Source organism: Rhinoraja longicauda, chromosome 25, assembly GCF_053455715.1.
Source record: "Rhinoraja longicauda isolate Sanriku21f chromosome 25, sRhiLon1.1, whole genome shotgun sequence".
In the NCBI taxonomy this organism is placed as follows: domain Eukaryota; kingdom Metazoa; phylum Chordata; class Chondrichthyes; order Rajiformes; family Arhynchobatidae; genus Rhinoraja; species Rhinoraja longicauda.
In genome coordinates, this window is record NC_135977.1 from 7,707,368 (window position 1) to 7,729,261 (window position 21,894).

At 39.6% G+C, this 21,894-nt stretch overlaps 1 protein-coding gene across 10 annotated transcripts in view; it reads right to left on the reverse strand.

The window, feature by feature from the left end:
* hectd4 (HECT domain E3 ubiquitin protein ligase 4) overlaps positions 1-21,894 on the reverse strand; it is a 173,658-nt gene that overhangs the window by 49,328 nt on the left and 102,436 nt on the right. For all 10 annotated transcript variants that reach the window (XM_078421863.1, XM_078421868.1, XM_078421861.1 and 7 more), the window contains 12 exons: positions 20,551-20,735; positions 19,292-19,445; positions 18,165-18,445; positions 15,592-15,781; positions 14,142-14,223; positions 12,512-12,714; positions 11,306-11,441; positions 8,179-8,361; positions 7,380-7,544; positions 4,239-4,408; positions 2,230-2,345; positions 1,240-1,343 (listed from right to left, as the gene is read on the reverse strand). In XM_078421863.1, the coding sequence (XP_078277989.1) occupies positions 1,240-1,343; positions 2,230-2,345; positions 4,239-4,408; positions 7,380-7,544; positions 8,179-8,361; positions 11,306-11,441; positions 12,512-12,714; positions 14,142-14,223; positions 15,592-15,781; positions 18,165-18,445; positions 19,292-19,445; positions 20,551-20,735 (1,969 nt within the window). The remainder of the gene's footprint in view (positions 1-1,239; positions 1,344-2,229; positions 2,346-4,238; positions 4,409-7,379; positions 7,545-8,178; positions 8,362-11,305; positions 11,442-12,511; positions 12,715-14,141; positions 14,224-15,591; positions 15,782-18,164; positions 18,446-19,291; positions 19,446-20,550; positions 20,736-21,894) is intronic.

The window sequence follows — 21,894 nt, forward strand, 5'->3', positions numbered from 1 at the left end:
ACACTATGGTTGGCTCAAATGTAATCATGTATTGTCTATCAGCTGACTGGTGAGCATGCAACAAAAGTTTTTCACTGTACTTCGGTACACATGACCATAAACTAAACTTACAACCATTTGGATGAATTGATTGATTAATTGAAAGGTGCATCATAAAACAAGCCATTCCACACCGACCATCGATTCCCCCTTCACACTAGTTCTATGTACACTTTTGCATCCACTTCCTACACGAGGAGCAATTTATAGAGGCCGATTAATCTACAAATCCCAAAGTAGAACATAGAACAGTATGTTATATTATAAAACATTATAAACAAATTGAAATTATAAAATTAAAATAAGCTAGAATTGGAATTTGCTTTGAAAAATGAATAAATAAATAAAGGTACAAGTTCTACATCTATCAACAAGCAAGTGTGGAGATTTTAATCTGCGACTAATAGGTCAACATAGTAGCATTGCTAAGGCCCAGGTTCGGCCCTTAGCAATTCCTTCTCTAAATCTCCACCTTTATTCTCTTGAGATGTTGCTTAATCTTTGACGGAGATGTTTGCCCCAATATCTGCGTGGTTTTCATGAATTGGTTCAAAATGCTCCTGCAAAGTATTTTGGTACATTTCGCCACAATAAAAGTGCTTGATGAAAACGAAGCCTTAAATAGATTGTCACACAACTCAGGGTCAACTTATACCAAAAAGGTTCTTCTTCAATGAAGATAGACACAAAAAGCTGGAGTAACTCAGCGGGACAGGCAGCATCTCTGGAGAGAAGGAATGGGTGACGTTTCGGGTCGAGACCCTTCTTCAGACTATTTACATGCAATACAATGGAAAAAAATGTTGATGCAGCTGGGAACAATGCTATGTTTATGTTTCTATTTAAAATAATAACTTACATTGATTTGCTTTCTGAATTATACTTCAAATTTAACAGAGTTTCACATCCCAAACTTAACAATACAAATCTGACTTAAACAAGTTTCTCCTTCTAGTGATGGTACTTCAGTGATGCAAATCCACTCTTCAATCTCACTAAATATGCAAACAGTAGAGGAAATATGACTCAGATCATCACCCACTGGTTTGCACCCCATTGCGTGATCTCTTCAGATAACAAAAGAAATGAGGAGGTGAAGAGAAAATTCTTTAGACTAGAGCAAACCATGCATCTAGTTATATGCCACAAAACAATAAGTAATTATGTGGCTCTTTTATATAATCCTTGCAGCAGCATTACCTGTCTCCTGTCAGTTTGCAGAGGAGGCGGAGGGGGGCGAGCACAGTCCCGATATAACATCCGCAATCTTTCACATTGAGCCTCCACCACTGCCAGTCGCTCACCTGCAAACAGACGGGCATTTCTTCTTACCAAGGAATGGAAATATATTTACAAACACATGAGAACTACAAATGTCACCAATGATTGCCATAATTATACTCAGTGAAGGCATCATAACAGCTCAGAGTCATGCAGTCTTACTGCATGGAAACAGACCCTTCGGCCCAACTTGCCCACACCGGCCAACATGCCCCGTCTACACTGGTCCCACCTGCCTGCGTTTGACCCAAATCTCTCTAAACATATCCTATTGATATACCTGTCTAAATGTTTCTTAAACGTTGCGATGGTACCTGCCTCAAAACTACCTCCTGGTTCCATAACAGCTCGTTCCACAGACCCACCTCCCCCTGTGTGAAAAACTTCTTGTATTAGTTTAGAAACAAACTGATTTTAATCTTTGGTGAAGAAATATGATAAAACCCCCAAAGGATAAAAGAGGCAAGCAATCAATTGGTTAAATGTAGAAAACTTCACCTTTATTTATAATCACACGTGGAAGATTTTAAACCAACATTCCTTATTGGGGAACATAGTTAATTACTAATCATTGCAATATGCTTAGAATTATACATGTTTAGGTGTAATGCAGGTACTATTGATCAGTGTTCAAATTTCTTAAGTTTGGAGCCGAAGGATAAGGAGAACATGACTGCAAATTTGTATTCTTTTGTTTGTAATTTGCGTGCTTGGATTCCATAGAGATCCTTTCATTTTCAGTGACTGTGCACATACATTCGTTGGCCACAGTTAATTAAATACAATTGTTTACACTCCATGTCCATATTTGAAGGAGACTGATAAAACAAAAATAGGCATTTCCATAAATGCAAAAGTTCAATTTCCATTCCATTTCATTTCATGGCATTTTGGAGCAGCGAGACATACCTGGACTGCACTCCTGCGCCACCAGGTTCAGGACTTCCACTGCAGCCGGACACTGCTGAATAAACTCCTCACAGAATGAACTATCTTCCAGCAGCTGGGCCATCACTAAGCACGCTCTGTGGAAAAATAAATCAGCTAATTCAACAAAACAATCAGAATCCTTGGCTGCAATAGAGGAACATAAATCACAATCTTTTAACAATATTAAGCTAATTTTAAGATATAGAATTGTGAAAACACACAACTTCAGATTCACGGACAGTTTCTTCCCAACTGTTATCAGACAACTGAACCATCCTACCAAAAACTAGAGAGCCGTCCTGAGCTACTATCCACCTCATTGGAAACCATCGGACTATCTTTGATCGGACTTCACTGGACTTTGTCTTCCACTTTATCATTTATCAGTACACTGTGAATGTCTCGATTGTAATCATGTATTGTCTTTCCGCTGACTGGTTAGCACATAACACGTAACAAAATCTTTTAACTGTACAATAAATGAAACCAACTAAAAATGTTTGTTAACCAATGAATAAAACAAATCAGATACCAAATTTTGTCTCGGACTTTACCCTTTATTCTCAATTTTTATAATATTCACAAACCAAAACTTTGTGTAAACTACTAATTATAAACCAGTGTGCCTTGTATCAACATAACACAATACTTTCATGATAAAAAGCATTCATTGAAAAATTTTCATTGAGAAGTATTCATTGAGAAATTTATTGCCAAATATAGAGATAATAAAGGCTACCAGGAAAACTAAAATCCACTGATCCAAATTGAATTCATGTGCATGATGCACCTAATACTTGACGAATCTACACGGGAGCATCAGTTATACTCTTTCTACCGTATTACTTAACAGGGACATGGAGGCTTCACTGAAATAATTGGTTTATCTACAGCATTAAAGCTGGTTCCAATTGCTGAACTGCCGATCAAAAAACTTTCACTTTATTAGCATGGTTAACTAATAAAATCACAATCTGAAGAAGGATCCCATCCCAAAACATCGTCTGTCCATTTCCTTCCACAGATGCTGCTTGACCCGCCATGTTCCTTCAGCAGGTAAATTTTTGCTCAAGATTTGAGCATCTGCAGTCGCTTGCATCTGCATCTTCCTTTGAAGGAAAATAACTGCAGATGCTGGTACAAATCGAAGGTATCACAAAATGCTGGAGTAACTCAGCGGGTCAGACAGCATCTCTGGAGAGAAGGAATGGGTGACGTTTCGGGTCGAGACCCTTCTTCAGACTGATGTGTGTCTTCCTTTGAAGGATCATTTAACCGATTTCTGCCTTTGACTCACATTTCCAGCATTCATTGTTTTTATTTTCATTCACTTATTAGTTGGTAGCTTCTCCCATTTATTTGCATCATCACCAGACCTACCTTTTGTTATTTATTAATTATCTAAACTCTCTTTTACCTGGCTTCATTAGATTTTTCATTTGACGTTTTGTTCTGCAAAGACCTTAGATTTCTCCTTCCCATCATTGCACTTTAAAAACTTGAAGCAAATAACAAACTGTTGGAGGAACTCAGCTGGTCAAGCAGCATCCATATGGGGAAGAAACTGTCGTTGATTCTGGTCAAGACCCTGCATCAGTCCCGTTTGGTTTTTGCTCCAGTCTAAAACTGAAGTGTCTGCAGATGCTACATAAATCTTTTAATTACTTAAATAACAGAAATTCAAATCTGGGTCATATCATCAAATTCGCTGAACTTATATTTGAAACACAATGTCGCACAATACAAACATAATCCAAATGCTAAAATGTTCAATCCTAATCTTTGTTTATACATAATGTCAACATTATAGTTTATACTTAATGTCAACATTAAGACAAATATTTGAAAAATATTTTCAAGAGTAGTAGGCAGGTAAATTGTTTCAAGTAAAACAACAAAAAAAAAATCAAATCTGTAGGGAACAAGTTAACAGGCCAGATACAAGTGCAGGAATTAAAGATATCATTGCCTAATCTTAGTTACATTACCTAGTTCTTATTTCAGCTACAAGTCGCACTACTGCCATCACAGGGTTGGAGCCACCACCGATTGCTGGGAGGGAGGTCAGAATAGAGAGACTGCCTTCTTGTGGAAGCAACATTGATTGAACTGCCTGGACTACTTTCTCGGTGATGGACAGCTTATGCAGAGGCAAGGCCTATATAGAGAAGATTCAAGTTCAAATATTAAGATGCAAGCATGCCATATATTGTAACCTGCATTATTAATATTTTCAAACAGATCACCTCATCTGTAATTACATTTTTGCTTGCCTTTCCCCTCATCATTCCTCCTGCCTTTTGACAGCACACAGCTAACTGCAAATTGGATTGCAGTAAACCAACAACGCTTTTAAATCAATTAATATTGAATTCTCCAACTTTGAATAACTTGCTCTTCCTTTCAGTTCCTCCCAGAAATAACCATTTTTCTTTTATTGCCATCTTTTATTGTTCTATGTTCTGCCTTGATGTGCACACCCCAGCAGTTAGACGAGACTTCACGCAAGATTAGCAACACATTACATGGACAAACAAACACAATGGCACATTTAAAGGCAGCGCGCTACACATGGCGACTATTTACATACTTTGTGTACGGTATTCAAAATAAAGAATTTCACTATGACATGTCACATGTGATAATAAAGTATCAATAAATCAAAGACTAATCATTTCACCTTATTACAGATATTCACTTTGTTCAACCCAATGCCTTCACATACCTTTTTTGCCAGCGAGACCAACTTGTTTTCTCTCTTTCTCAGGTCTGATAAAGTGTCTTCAAGTTGAAACTGTTTCTCTTTCTGATACTGCCTGAACTGCTGAATTTCCCTTGCATTTTCTGTTTTTCATATGTTAAAATCAGCTGATAGCCACTTGCGCTACCTCATCTGGTTCAAGAAGTCCACTACCCAGAGTCAAGGAATTTCACAGCACCTAACAATGTAATTCCGTCCACTCCACCCATACCGACCCAAAATACTATTCAGACAAATCTCACTTCTTAGTTCCCTGTAACCTTGTACGGTCCAGCACTTCAAGTATTGCCTATATTTTTCAAAAAAGCTATCATGAAACTATCTACTTCCACCAAGTGGCATGTTCCTGGTTCTCCCAAGGAAAATTAATTCACAGCACAATGCTACCATCACTTCTGAAATTGTGCTGTACAAACCTACAAAGCCATTCTATTTTCCTTTAATGCTGCACATCATCGTGAATTAAGTGAAAGCTTGCATATATCACATTTTAATTTGGATCTGGGCAGGATGGTAAAAAAAGAGGACGACATCATCTTTACCTCATCCACCATCATCACTACATGAAACTAATTTTATAAGTAAATAGATTTGAAGGGAGAAAAGGATTTTTTTTTCAGATGCCATCATCTGCTGGTGAAAAATCACTGCAGCAAAAGAACAAGAGCGAGCAATTCAAGAAAGCACACAAACACTTGACAGATCAGTATTCAAACAGGTTTTGAAACCAGCGGCAAGTGACAGCCAGCATAGAGATATGACAGGGCATGAGGGTGGATACATTCACAGGCCTGATGACACTTATAGAGAGAGAGGCAAGTGGAGATTTCAGGGGTTTTGACGAAGCAATAATAGTAGAAATAATACAGGAAATTATGGGCTGGTGAGCCTCATTAAGTGGTATGGAAGCTATTGAAGGGGATTCCTAGGGATAAGATTTACTTGCATTTGGAAGAGTGGTACAGACCATGTATGGAATGCTTGCCTTCATCAGTCGTGGCCTTGAGTTCAAGAATCGGGAAGTCAGGTTGCAGCTTTATAAAACTTTGGTTGGGCTGCATTTGGACTATTGTGTGCACTTCTGGTCACCCCATTACAGGAAAGATGTGGAGGTCTTGGGGAGGATAAAGGTTTACTAGGATGCTGCCTTGATTAGACAAATTAGATTATTTTCTCTGAAACGTCAGAGGCTGAGGGAAGCCTGATAGAAACATAAAATTATGTGAGGAATTGATAAGGTAGACGGTCAGAATCTTTTCCCCAGAGTTGAAATGTAAAAAACTAGAGGACATAGCTTTAAGCTCAGAGTGGGAAAGTTTAAAGAAGATGTGCAGGGCAATTTATTTTATATGCAGGTGGATGCCTGGGACATGCCGCCAGGAGTGATGGCGGAAGCAGATACAATGATGTGGTGTAAGAGGCTTTTAGGAAGCATATGAATATGCTTTGAATGGTGAGACAGGGGTCACACACAGGCAGAAGAGATTAGTTTAATTTGGCATCAGGTTTGGCGCAGAATTGTAAGCTAAGATCCTGTTCTATGCTGTTCTACGTTCAATGCTCTAACACAATACACAAGTAATGGAACAGCAAAGCTCTCATTTGTCAATCAACTTAATGGCTCCAAAAGCAGAATCATCTTGGTAACCCAGGCCTCACCAATCAGACATATTCTTTCAGCTCCCTAACTCTCTCTATAACTTTACACTAACTGGTTTTCCCATTGAAATTGAGAGAAAATTTGGCAAAAACTTAGATCAGACAGCACCAGTGGATAGAGAAATAGTGTTAATGTTTCAAGTGGAAGTTCCCTCATTTCTCAGTCTTGATGAAAGATTATTTTCCCTTTGCACAGAGGCTGTGTAATCTCTAAGTGTTTCCAGCATTTTCTGTTTTTATTTTAGACTTTCAATAGACAATAAACAATAGGTGCAGGAGGAGGCCATTCGGCCCTTCGAGCCAGCACCGCCATTCAATGTGATCATGGCTGATCATTCTCCATCAGTACCCCGTTCCTGCCTTCTCCCCATACCACATGTCTCCGCTATCCTTGAGAGCTCTATCAAGCTCTCTCTTGAATGCATTCAGAGAATTGGCCTCCACTGCCTTCTGAGGCAGAGAATTCCACAGATTTACAACTCTCTGACTGAAAAAGCTTTTCCTCATCTCCGTTCTAAATGGCCTACCCCTTACTCTTAAACTGTGGCCCCTGGTTCTGGATTCAACATCTATATTTTTACTAATTTTAAACAAACTGTTTATTCTGGATTAATATTGCCACAATGGAATGTTTAACACCAGTAACACTACTTAGTGCCCTAAGTAGTTCTGATTTCTGTATCTCTAAAATTAACTAAACTAAACTCACCTCACATCGTGGAGTACACAGTCTTGATAATGGAACAGTTACTGTGTCCGAAGCTTTGGATAGCTTTCGACAATTAGATAAGGGCAGCCGGACTGTGGCGATACCTTCTTGCTCATTAATGGATGTCACCACTCCAATGCTTCCAGATATCCCCTTCCCTGAAACCTGAAAAGAAGATGGACTCATAATCACAAATAAAAGCACATTTTAGTAACAATCGCAAACATCAAAAAAGTATATCGCAGTTTTATTCAACAAGCATAAAAAAATTACGACAGAAATTCAGACAATCACTTGACATCAGCGATCTTGCCTCTTCTCTATCTATCCACCTGTTCCATCCCCAGAAATACATTATAATCAATTTTAGCAACCCTCTTCCAATATTCCTTCAATACCTTTCCCTTCAATTAAACTGGAGCACGCTGTTCAGTTATTCAGAATGTTCCACTATTTAATCTGAGCTGAATTTTACAATTTATGGCCCCAGTTATGGATCTGTCTGGCTTGCCAAACCTGCACTTGCCTAGATGAGCAAGTCCTCAACATGGTTATTATCAGCAGCCAAAGATGGGCAAAGACGAACTCCAAAAAAAACAGGCAGTTCCCCGAGTCAGATCTTAACCATGAAACCTTGTTAAACTTTGACAGGTGGTTCAAACACAACGAGGTTGAATATCCTGGCAGAACTCTGAATATCTAGGAGTAGCGCCAACATTTACAAAATAATTAGTAATAATAACTGTCGATCCTCCACGTATATTTGTTTTTACACACATGAATGGGAAAAAGAGATTACCTGCACTTCAGAACCTATTTTAATTGTTTCCTTGAAGCCACCGAGTGCACAGATTGCTGCCACTGCCTGTCGACCAATAGCCTGTAACTTTGCCAACTTTCTCCCACTGCTACTTCCGTTCTCCAAGACGCTCTCTGCATATTTACCAAGCTGAGGGATGTACATTAAAGCTCGAGATAGAACCTGCCAGATAGAGAAATGACTTCAGCTAACACTTAAAAAAAGGAAACTTGTACAATGCCTTTAACATAACCAAATATCCCAACTACGGTCCAGAGAAATGCTACACAGAGATTTGTTACGTAGAGAGGAAAGAAGGCTGAAAATTCTGTCGGTGACTGCACAGTGAAAGGGGAGGACTGTAAAATGTAAGTCGCAGTCACGTCAGATGGAGTTGATGAGATCAGAGACGGGAACCATGAGTGGAGGTAACAAAGGCACAAGGCATTCAATAGCAGGGTAACAAAAATACACAGGAAGTACAAAGATTTTGCAGAGGAAGAAATAGGCATTGTTGGTCTCCTTTTGAGACTCAGCTTGGGGTTGAATAGGCTGTGCAGGCATTCCAGAAAATGATGGTTCAAATTCTAGGCATAGAGTTTCTGGAGGTAGCACAAAAAGCTTGCCTTTATATTGTCAATGATGAGCTGCAAGAAGTTCTGACTTATCCTTTACGTTGCCTGGCAACCATTGCAGTTTGGATGGTATGGGGGGGAAGAGATAAAATTGAGCATCATCGGCATACAAATGAAAACTATTTACAGATAATGTTGTCAAGAGGCAATGTAAAGATGTCATGAAATGGGTTCAAGAATTGGTAACCTCAGTACACTAAATGTGCGAATGAGGAAAAACTATTGTAAATAAAAATATTTTGGTAATCTGTGCTTTGAGAAACTCCATGCCTAGAACTTTACCCTATGCCCATCGAGGGTCAACCCAAATCATGATGAAGCTGATCAACTCTGAGCTGAGCTTCAAAAATTCCACAAATCCAGCTTTTCTTTTCTGCCCACAAGAATGTAAGTGCTCGGATGCCTGTGTAACTGTGAAAGAACAAAGTGAACATCACAATGTTAGGTTCAGGCCCTCAACAAACTACCAAGCCAAATTAGCTATTTTAGAATCCCAAGTAAGAACTACAGTACAGTCCACAGGTTGGAGAGAACAGGAATTTAAAAATAAATCACATTTCAAATTACAATTTAATTCAGCTGCTTTCAAGATCACTATATATAATGATAAATTCAGTCAGAACTCAGCTTCTATTTTAATGGAAGTTTCCTGGAAATAAAGATAGAAATTCATTGATAATAAAAAGTTTCCCTCTACTTAGTCTGACATTTTCCCTGCAGCAAACGAGGCTAAGAAGTGACGCGATAGAAGTAATTAAAATTATGAGAGACAAAAATAAGGTAGATAACCAGTGTCTTCTTCCTACGGTAGGGATATCCAATCTACAGCATGTAGGTTTAAGGTGAGAAGGAGAGATTTACAGGTGACATTTTCCAAAAGAAAAGTAGTTGGTTCATAAGTTATAGGAGCAGAATTAGGCCATTCAGCCCATCAAGTATACTCCGCCATTCAATCATGGCTGATCAATCCTTCCCTCTCGAACCCATTCTCTACCCTCTCCCCATAACCCATGACACCCGTACTGGTATCTGGAATGAGATGCCAAAAGAGGCGATGGAGGTAGGAACAGTTAACTCAGTTAAACAAAATTTAAGAAGCATCTTGACAGGTACTGGCATAGAAGGATAAGAAAATAATTCGGACAAATGGGATGAGTATAGTTGGGCATGATGTTCGGCAGAGACGTGGTGGACCAAAGGGACTGTTTCTTTACTGTACAACTGTGTTTCGACAATAAACTCTACTATGCTGTCATATTATATAAAACTGAGGCATATGGATTATGGTAGACAGTCAGAATCTCATTTCAGGTTGGAAATGTGAGAGCGGGAAAGTTTAATAAGATGTGCAGGATAAGGTTTTTTTTTCAAAGAGAGTAGTGGGGGCCTGGAACGTGCTGCCAGGAGTGGTGGTGGAGGCAGATATGGCAGTGGCATTTGAGAGGCGTTTAGATAGGCACATGAAAGTGCAGGGCATAGAGGGATATGGATCATGTACATTTCGATTTATTCACAAAATGCTGGAGTAACTCAGCAGGTCAGGCAGCATCTCGGGAGAGAAGGAATGGGTGACGTTTCGGGTCGAGACCCTTCTTCAGACTCCTGGATTCCCCCCCCATACCCATCCAAACTCCATGGATCATGTACAGGCAGATGAGATCAGTTTAGAACATTGTGGGCCACAGTCCTATGCTGTACTGTCCCATGTTCTATGAACACACAAATGATAATTTATATTCATGGATCAAGATACCAGAATCCCTGAAATATTCAATCTTAAATTCATTTCAATCTGCAGACAAACACTGATAAATGAATAGGTGATGTTTTGGGTTAGGCTACTAAGACCCATCTTCTTCTGATAATCTCTCATTCAATTGTTCGGAAATCCCAATGATTTGGCATCTGCCTCCTCAGTTGCTGATTTCCATGCTCCCTCCATCACACTAGAGCCCCAGTTCTTGTACTTCCCCCAAATTCACCCAGCCCCAGTCTCCACACTCCTTTGAAACTCACCTGGTTCAGTCTCCCTCACTCCCTTGAAACCTACTGGGTTCACTGGAAAAGTTATTGGTCCAGTTTTTGAGTAACATCTTAAATATGCGCAGAAGCTTTCAGATAACATCCAAATAGTCTAGAAAATCTGCCAAACCTTCAACACCCAAATCCCGAGCATGCCAGATTAACAGAGTTTTACTGTATTATCCAAGCCGAAGACAATTATTGAATTCCCGGGACTGGAAAAAGTACCTTAGCAGATAATGAATATTCCAGAGTTCAGAAATTATTTTAACTGCTCTTCTTCACTGTATATCACTTTAAACCATGAACGCTAAAGATCCAAGGAAAGTTATGACAAGGGTCGAGAGCAGCCAAGGCATGATCAGCATGTTTCCAAATGCCAATACAAGCAAGAATCTGTAAAAACTATCAAAATAATTGTTTACTAAATAAGAAGTTTTACTCGCAGAGCATGGATCTGCTTTACTTACCTTCTCTGCTGTGGTGGTCCATATCTGGGCAGTGCTGAACTCAGGAGCCATGAGTAAATTGTGCAGCAGAGCAATCACCTCTGCTGCCATGCTGTTTGCCACATGACCACTGATGAATGGCCGGACTGGGTCTGTCCTACAGGGGGAAAAAAATCAAAAGGACCCAATCGAATTAAAGGCAGCCTACAAAGATTCAGGTTATACTCGTTTCACAATTTATTTTAGTTTAGAGATACAGCATGGAAACAGGCCTTTCAGCTCACCAAGTCCATGCCGACCAGTGATCACCTGTACACTAGGTCTATCCTACATACTAAGGACAATTCTATAGGAGCCAATTTACAAAACTGCACATCTTTGGAATGCGGGAGGAAACCAGAGCATATGCTATAACAGCATTTCAGACACTTGGATAGGTACATGGAAAGGGAAGGTTTAGAGGGATATGGGCCAAACACATGGGACTAGCTTAGATGGGGCATCTTGATAGGTATGGATAAGTTGAGCCGAAGGGCCTGCTTCCTTGATGTATGCCTCTATCACATTAATATTTCAAACAAATGCTCTTTGCCCTGATCAATCTCAATGATTGAATGATACATCTATTGTCACGTGTACCTAGATACATGTGGAATGCTTTATTTTGCATACAGTTCCTGATCAAATTGATTTTATTTAGAATATTGGATGCCTGTAGATGGATGACAAGATGTCAATTTTTACTCATTGAATTAAGTAGTCAGCCACTATTGATGGATCAGAGGTCAGTGTAGATTCAAAACCTTGGAAGAATTTTGCCTCTATGGTCAATGCAGATTGTCAATACAGATAAATGCCTATCACTTCAGGAAATATTTAAAATGTGTCAGTGCAAAGATCACAACCCTGTGGGAGATCTTTGTTGAATGTTCTTAGTCGCCTGATATAGGTTATCATTTCTCAGTTTCCCTAACCCTTGAAGTCAACTGATTTCTGATTCAACCCATGGCATTGTAACACAATACCATGATTTATGTTGCTTCTTGTATAAGATTTACTGTGTACTATAGCTGCAAAGGCTAGCTACAAGTACTTCATAATTCAAAAAATGTTAGTTCAGAAGACTCAGATCGCTTGTCAACTTTTAATGAAGGGGAACAGTTTTATTGTCTCCTACACCAAGTTCATCAAATGGTCATTATTTCTCCATTCTCTCTCATCTCATACCTGGCAAGTTCTGCATTTTTTTCTCTGCAAATGGATGTCTGAGCAGTCTTTTTTTTATCACCAGTTGTCAGTCCACTAGCAGCCTCCTGAGCAGCAACGTCCACTGGTGGTCCCACACTTACAATTAGCCCTGATTGCGCCCACTTGGTAGCCTTGCGCAAGGCTGCTACCGCCTCTTCTGTTATAACTTCACAATATCCACTCTGCAAACCAAAGGCAATGTTAGGACACATTTGGCCAATGCTTCAACTATCAACCGTTTTATTTCAACATAACTTATATCATGTGTGCAGTTATTTATAATTCAACATTGACCCACTTGATGCATTCAGTGCATGAACTTTTAGTTCCCCAAAAACAAGCATTTTTATTTTTATTATCCACAATGCATTTGATTCATATGGAATAGTAGATTCAGAATGCAAGGTATGGATAGCAATGTGCTGCTTTAAGAGCTGATATCAGACTCTTCAACTGACCTCTTCTTATGTGCTAGGAATGATTTTTAATCTTCCAACAAACCATGTTGAGGCCCTTGCACTTTCCTTTATCTGCACTTTCTCTATAGCTTTAACAGTATATTCTGGAATCATAATTTACTCTTCAGCACTACCTGACATACTGATATATAGTATGATTTGCCTGGATTTCATTGTATCTTTGTACGTGAAAATAATAAATCAATAATTCTCAAATCATTTTGGTGGTCACAAATATACACCCCTTGCACTACAGCAATCCCAAAGACAGACACGACAAGCTGGAGTAACTCAATGGCTCTCCCAGTATCTCTGGAGAAAAGGAATAGGTGACGTTTTGGGTCGAGGCCCTTCTTCAGATCAATCAACATTTGAAAGGTTAGACACAAAAAGCTGGAGTAACTCAGTGAGTCAGGCAGCATCTCTGGAGAAAAGGAATAAGTAACGTTTCGGGTTGAGACCCCTCTTCCGACTGGGAGTCAAGGGAAAGGGGAACGAGAGATAAAGACGGTACTTAGAAGAAATGAATGGAAGACCATTCATTTCGATTTATTAAACCACTACTATAATCCTTTTGCTCTTAATCCTTTTCACAATACATTTGTGATCCTCCAATTCTTGCTGACTATTGGGAGTCCCATGGTATAACTCCAGCATAGTGAAAGCCCTCTCATATTCCGAAGCTCTCCCCATACAACCTCATTGAATGATCCCTGCAGATATCCCATCTGAATAGTGCCATTCTGTTCTCCCTTACCAGTAGTGCAAATTCCCTTCCTCCTCTTTTGCATTCCCCTTTGTTATATCTGGAATTTCTATACCAAAGAACATTAAGCATGCATCCTGCCCTTAGCCACATATCTGTGATTGCAATAACATCATAATTCCAAGTACTGATCCATGCTCTAAGCTTATCTGACTTACAGTCTTAAAACCGAGGAAAATAAAATGACTTCTGTGGCATGCTAATACAGCTTCCCTGATATACACAAGCCCAAGAGAGGTATTTTTCTTCTCAAAGTCTTGCGATGGCCACATTGGGCCATGTTCAGTCTCCAGTTCAACCTTCAGTCTGTGCAAAGAATACTACAATCATCTGAAATTAGTAAAACAATTCTCTGAAGTAAATGAGTCTTCATACAATCCCTTACTTTAGTCATATCTCGATCCATCTTCACTACTTTCTCCATGTTGGCCCCAGTGCCCAGTCGGAAAGGACGACCCTCTGAACTGCTGCAAATGAATGGGATGAGATTATTACATAACAGCCCGACCAAATATTTTAATTCACAACTGCACTGTTATCGTACTTAAGGCAATTTCTCCTCTTTGTACGGCCATATGATAATATCAACCACATCTAAAATTGAACTGGAGTGACAATAAGGCCTAACTTCAAATGTTGCTAAATTAGGAAATGAAATTGCCTCAATCTTATTTTCTTAAAATTTCCAATTCAGTCCAAAATATCACCAAAAAAATCCTATTCCTACTCTATTCTCTTTGGAAGGAAATATTTGGTGACATTCCCATATATATGGCAGGGCATGAAGTGGTGAGGTATAGGCTGTTACAAACAAAGTCATATATATGGCAGGGCATGAAGTGGTGAGGTATAGGCTGTTACAAACAAAGTGATACCACCACCCATCGCTCTGTATGTCTCTCACTGACAGATCAAAAGGGTGTGGGTTCATGTAATGCTCCAGAGATTAAATGGAGCAGATGCAGAACTGTTGGAAAGATTGTCTGATGAGTTCTTCCCCATGAACTGCCACAAAAGAACTTATCTGGTTCAAGCAGAAAATACTGGAAGCACTCAGCAGGTTAGGCCTCTATAGTAAGAGAAAGAGTTAAAGATTTCAGGTTGAAGACCCTGCGTCAGAACTGGGAACTAAAGAAAATAATTAACTTTACATGGCAGGAAAGATGGGGAGGGAAGTAATATCTCTGATAAGGTGAGATGAGGGTTGCTATGGAGATAAGTAGTAAAGGTCATCCTGTTGAATGGTTATTGGGGGCATCTGAAGAGAGAAAATGAACAGACCATGAAATGAGGTTGGTTAGAGAGTGAGAATATAGACCAAGGAAAGAGAACGTTATAATACTCAGATCTGAAGGTCACATCCAGCAAGCCAAGCGGTGCTGATAGAGAGGGTAAAAATGCTGAGCCAAAGCTTAAATAAACAACTTGCAGTAGAATGGCCCGGCTCTGACACACAGAGTGTGTGTTATGTGAAGTGATAGGATTTGATATTGAATACAGAAAGCTGGAGATAGAGAAAAATAGTCCACAAAGTTAGTAATGATTCATTCTGGAAATTACACACCTGGAAATCAATTTGCAACAGGTATTGAATCTTAATGTTCCAACTAACAATTTTAGATAAACTAAATAGAAATTAAATACTCAAGGGTGTTTTTTTTTTGTAAAAGTGGGGACTTAGTTTTTGCTTTAGCCACCAATCTCTGGCTGTTGTTCCTATCAGTCTGACATTCTCACAAGAAGATCACAAGAAAGGTCAATGCCAAAGCAGAATATCACAGTACTTTCAAGAGCAAGGATAGAATAATGAAAAATGAGAAGACATGTGTACTTACCTTAGTAATGGCTGAAGAACTTCATGGGACGATTGATCTTCACGTTTATGAATCAAGATCGACAGTTTACCATCTATTGCCTCACTTTCTTCTCCACCATCTTTGTCTGCTTTCATCGAGTTCTTTGGGCTTGATTTTGCAAAAGCACCGCCAGCTTCTGATGTGCTAGGAGACAGCACGGTTTGACACCCTGTAAAGTTTTAAATGTTCAGATTCTGAACCACATAGCTCAGTTCGATGCAAATCGCCTTGTTATTGTGCCAGGTTTCCATACCCAAAAATATATATTTATTCAATTTTCTCAGTTTACGCCCTTCATGAACCCCTCCCCCCCCCCCCACCCCAAATGATCTATATGGGAGTGCTTAATCAGTTTGATGTCATCAGCATTAATTTCCAACAAAAAATAGTTAACATGGTTAATAGGTAACACTATACTGAATCACACCTGAATCTCAATTGTGTTCAGTTTGTGTCAATTGTGTTCAGTTTTGATCACCATATTATAGGGAAGATGTTGTCAAGCTGCAAAGAGTGCAGAGAAGATAAACGAGGATGTTGCCAAGACATGAGGGCCGAGGCTATAGGGAGAGGCTAAGCATGTGAGGACTTTATTCCTAAGGTGATCATGAAATCATGAGATGAATAGATTGGGTAAACACACAGTCTTTTGCCCAGAATAAGGGAATGGAGAACCAGAGGATATAGGTTTATGGTCATAGAGTGATACAGCTTGGAAACAGGCTCTTTGCCCAACTTGCCCACACCTGCCAACATGTCCCAGCTACACTAGTTCCCCTGCCTGCATTTGGTCCATATCCCTCTAAACCTGTTCTTTCCAAGGTGGGGGAGGGAGGGGGCGATTTAATAGAAACCTGAGGGGTAACTTATTTTTTACACAATGGGTGGTGGATGAGCAGCCAGAGGAGATAGTTGAGGCAGGTACCGACGGGCCTATTTCCACACTGTATGTGACTCTGGAAAAAATAGAATTGTTGAACTAGCTTGCTCCATCCAGCACAGTTGCTGAGCCACGAGAAGAAACGACATCATGCATGCGACCGACCTGCATTTGTAAAGTCTGTAGGAACAGATAAAGCCCCAAGTACAGAATAGGCCTCAATTATGGAGCTCCTATTGCAATATTGAACTGTCTAACTCTGAGAAGAACAATGATTACTGCAGTGAAACTGAATAAATGGTGATACCAAAAGAACCAATATAGACAATACCCTGGGAGAAGAGGAACAAAACAAAAAAAAAAGCAGATTCATTTTAGATAGGCAACACTCGAGATTTCAAGAGTTTCGAAATATATTTCTGCAAACATAAGGCTGAATGCACCAGAGTAATTGAAAAATAGATCAAGGTTCTGTCTGAGTGAATGCAATGATAATAATGCACACAAACCGCAATTCTGACCTTATTAATCTTGTTAACCAAGGACTCATCAGGAACTAGCGGTTCATAGGATATAAACTAGCAGTTCATATAAGAATTATCTACTCATAGTTAGAATCATACAAGATAGTAGAGTGAAAGCATAGAAGCAGGCCCTTCAGCCCATCACATCCATGCTGGACTCTCTAGATCCAATCAGCAGCCCTTTCTCTGTATGATGCAACCCATCCAGATTTTTGCAAGATTATAAGGAATGCATTCACTATCCTGGAAGTCACTTTTTTTAGGATCCTAGAATGCAAATCATCCAGACCAGAGCACTTTGCTGTCTGGTAATGGGTAATGGTAATGTTACTTCTCCAGGGATGGAGATGGTATTTAATCCCCTCCACAACATGGTTCCGCATTAAGGGATGTTCATTGTATTTTCCAATGTCAAGGATGATGCAAAATATCTGTTTTAATTTTTATGCCATTTCTTGTTCCACACAACTATTTCCCAGACTTTAATCTAAGAGATCTAATCTCACTTGGGCTGCTCTCTGACTTCTTATATACTTTTAAAATTCCTATTGTGTGTTTATATACTCCTTGATGTTTGCCCTCAGTTTAGTTTCTCTCTCTTTACTAACTTTTTGCCCCCTTTACTGAATTCATCCCAGTATTTGGGTCCACAATCAATTTTTGCTTATTAGTTTTCTCCTTCAATTTAATCCCCTCCAACTTCTTTTGTTACTAATGGTTGTCCATCCATCTGTTAGAACCTTTCCTCCTTACTGGAATAAATATTCTGCTGAGAGTTATGAATTAATTGTCTGCCACTGCTTGCTTGTTGTCTACTGTCATTTCTAATAATCCACCTAATTATTCAGAATATTCTGTCAATTCAATCCTTATTCCACTGTCATTCTATTTATTCTGTACAGTGTTCTCTGATCCACGTTTCCCACTCTGAAACAGAATTCTGTCATCCTTTGATCACTATTTCTTGGGAATTTTTTACTCTTCAGGTCATCTTTTGGCAGTGGCAGAGACCCGGGTTCAATCCTGACTACGAGTGCTGTCTGTATGGAGTTGGTACACTTGTACGTTCTCCCTGTGACAGGAACGTTCTCCAGTTTCCTCCCACACTTTTTAATTTATCTGTATGCTATCACTATCAGTTAACTTACCTGGTACGACGTAATCAGCAAGTTTTGCTAAAAGGAGCGATGCAATGTTTGAAGCTGGATCACCAAGATCATCTTGATCATTTTCCAGGGAAGGTACGGAGTAGCTCCAGGGAGGCAGTTCCACATTCCCACAATCTTCCACACTCATGAGAGGCAAAGCAGCACGGCACAATTGAAGGATGATGAGCACCAGCTTGGGGGATGGTCGCTGGTCCAACAACAATGAAAGTAGCTTGGATACACACGCAGGCTGGCTGAGGATTGCTTTACCAATTTGACTTCTAACAAGATCACCAAAATTAAAGATTCATGACTAGTTGAGCAATAATTTGTTTCAATAGTTTCTAAACATTAAGATAATCATAAAACGTACAAGATAATCTCTGCTCGAAAACGCAAGTTAGCATATCAGCCCTTGACATCCTGACTTTTAGCAACATTGAATGAATGTAAAAAACAAACTTTAAACATTAAATTAAAGCAATAACTTATTTACCAAATATGCTAATCACCCACAAGCTGCAATAAACAATTATTTGCATTAGAAAAATACAATAAGAATAACAGGTCTTCAGGACCCAAATGTAAAACACAAGAGGATATAAAACAAACACAATATCTATTCAGAAACAAAGAAATGGAGGTGCTGATTTACACAAAAGGAGACAAAGTGCTGGAGTAACTCAGCGGGTCAGTCAGCATCTCTGGAGAACATGGATAAGTGACATTTTGCATCGGGACCCTTCTTCAGACCAGATGAATTTGAGGGGAGGGTGGAAATTAGAGGTGACTTTGACGGCGAGAATGGTCCCGACCCGAAACGTCACCTATCCATGTTCTCCAGAGAAGTTGCCTGACCCGCTGAGTTACTCCAGCACTTTTGTCACAATATACATTCACTTTCATAACTGAGTGCATGACAAAAGGTCTATTCAGATTATATTAATAAGATTCATTTCAACTGCAACCACAGCAGGATTTTCTGTGTACTTGACTCATCCAATACACTTTGGAAATTATATTATAACCCTACTGCACGGCATAGACGATTGAGTTTTTGGAAATTGTGTCCTAAACGGTACATCGACCCTACTAAATGCAGCAATAATCAAGTGTGCAGTGCCTACCTAGAAAGATCATTGAGAAGACTGAGTACATCTTGTAGCGCATCATTCCCTGCTGCTTGATTTCCACAGCTTTCAGTGGCTCGGGCAAGATGATTAGTCAACAGGCTTGATACTTGACGGGCTAACCCAGAATGCACTGCGTTGGTTGATACACCTGGAGGGTGTCGGGGTTGTTGGTGGGAATAAAACATACATTAAAAATACCTACTATAGCAGCGCAAATTCTAATAGAAACCAGCTGATGTAAAATAAAGCAACTGAACAGAAACAATTTTCTCAAGGCATGCAGGACACAGGAAATTGACCTTTGAATCCAGGGAAACAACTCTGCCTATCATGAAACAAGCAATAGTAACAAACTAGTCTTTAATTTTTGGCATATCGTTCGTTCATTATTCTTTATCTCTCTCTCCATCATCGTCTATATCTCTCGTTTCCCTTTTCCCGAACTAGTCTGAAAGAAGGGTCTCGACCCGAAACGTCACCCATTCCTTCTCTCCAGAGATGCTGTCTGTCCCGCTGAGTTACTTCAGCTTTTTGTGTCTATCTTTAGTCTTTAATTTAGTTTAGAGATGCAGCATGGAAACGGGCCTTTCGGCTCACCGAGTCCGCATTGACCAATAATCACTCGTACATGAGTTCAATTCTAAAATATCAATCATATATAGACTAGTTTTATGCTATCCCATCCTGCACACTAGGGACAATTTACAGAAGCCAATTAACCAACAAACATGCACACCTATGGAGTGTGGGAGGAAACTGAAGTACCCAGTGAAAACCCACTCAGTCACAGGGAGAACGTATAAACACTGCATAGACAGCACCCTTAGTCAGGATTGCACTCGGGTCTCTGGCGCTGTGAGGCAGCAGCTCTACCGCTGCTCCACTGCACTGCCCTACAAGTCTCTGCTACAAAAGAACGCCACAGAGAAGTGAACATTTTAAAGCAAATTGATACCTGGTCTATCAGAAAATTAATTACTAGCCTAATTGTCAACTAAGACTACTTCTAGTTAACTGCACACAATCCTTTTAATGAATCAGAAGGAATGTTTACATTTTTATTTTAATTGAATCTAAATGAAGGACTATCATTCACAATTGTACAGGTTACAAATTGAAGTGAAAGAGCTTGGATAAGGTAAATGAGGTACTAATGAGGATCGCTAAATTTGCCTTTAAAGAGCATGAAGATTATAAGGAATACAAAGCTGTGAGCAAGGAGATTAAAAACTGCATTTTGGAAGGAAACTCACCTTCTTCTTTCTCCCACTCCACACAGCGATTAGCAAGTACCTGGAAGGCAGCCCAGGCCATGGTGGCTACTTTCTGTTTCCTTGTTTGTTTTTCACTTGAGCTACTTTCCCGTTGACTTGTCAGGCTGCATAGTCTGTCCATGAGCTGAACTAAGCCACTTCGTACCAGACATTTCTCTTCACTCCTAAGCATCACAAAAAAAAAAAAATCAGGATATACAACATACATCTGGAATATAAAAGGAATAACAAAAGATAAAATTCTTCCAATAGTTCCAACAGCAACTGCACTGCCAAACACCTAATCGAAGGGTCCCGACCTGAAACATCACCTATCCTTTTCCTCCGGAGATGCTGCCTGACCTGCTGAGTTACTCCAACACTTCGTATCTACCTTTACATCATAGCCCCTGTCGTTTTCCAAGCTGCATGTAGCTTAAAAGGATAATGCAGTTTAAAAAAAATTTTGGTCATTTTCTTTCAAGGTGGCTAATCACTAGTATTGCAGATATTCACACGTTGCAAGCTCAGTGAGGGACCTCATCAACAACCTGGTTTCCTTACTTGGGCATGCATGCATTTTCCAAAAAGAATTAACTGGATAGACATCCAAAATGGAATTATCAGCTGATGTCCTCTTGCATGTTACTCAAATCAACTGGAACTACTGTGCTGCCAGGAGAGTCCAATTAACCCAAATTATAATGGCAATTGAAACGGTTTAAAAAAACTTTTTTTGATTTCAATTGGTTAGGAAGGCTTAGTTTAAAGCAAGTTAGGTTCTGCAACCAAGTGATCGTGAATGCACCTCCTGTGCAACACAGTGTGCACACATTAATGTTCAATTGTGTTCAATGGTCCACATTGGATATTTGCTCCCTGTTTAGCTATGAACGAAAAATTTCCATCCTCAAGTTCAAAGCCATTCATTATTTTACCTTATCATGATCTCTCTCCATAAACCTCTCCTGCCTTCCGCGATCTCTGCACTCATTACTTCCCGAGAACATTCTTGCTTTGCACCATTCATTTATGTACTTTCAGCTGCAAGTTCTGTTTTTGAATTTCTTGACTCAAACTCACCAATCTCTATTTCTCTCATCTCTTCAAGATGTTTCTTGGAACATGATCCTTTGACCAAGCATTTGGTCTAGCTGCAATGAAATCCTCTTGTGTGACTCAGTCAAACTATTATTTGTTAACAGACGCAAAATGCTGGAATAACTCAGCGGGTCAGGTAGCATCTCTGGAGAAAAGGAATAGGTGACATTTTGCGTTGAGAACCTTCATCAGACTGAGAGCCAGGGAGGAGGGCAAAATGTCACCTATTCCTTTTCTCCAGAG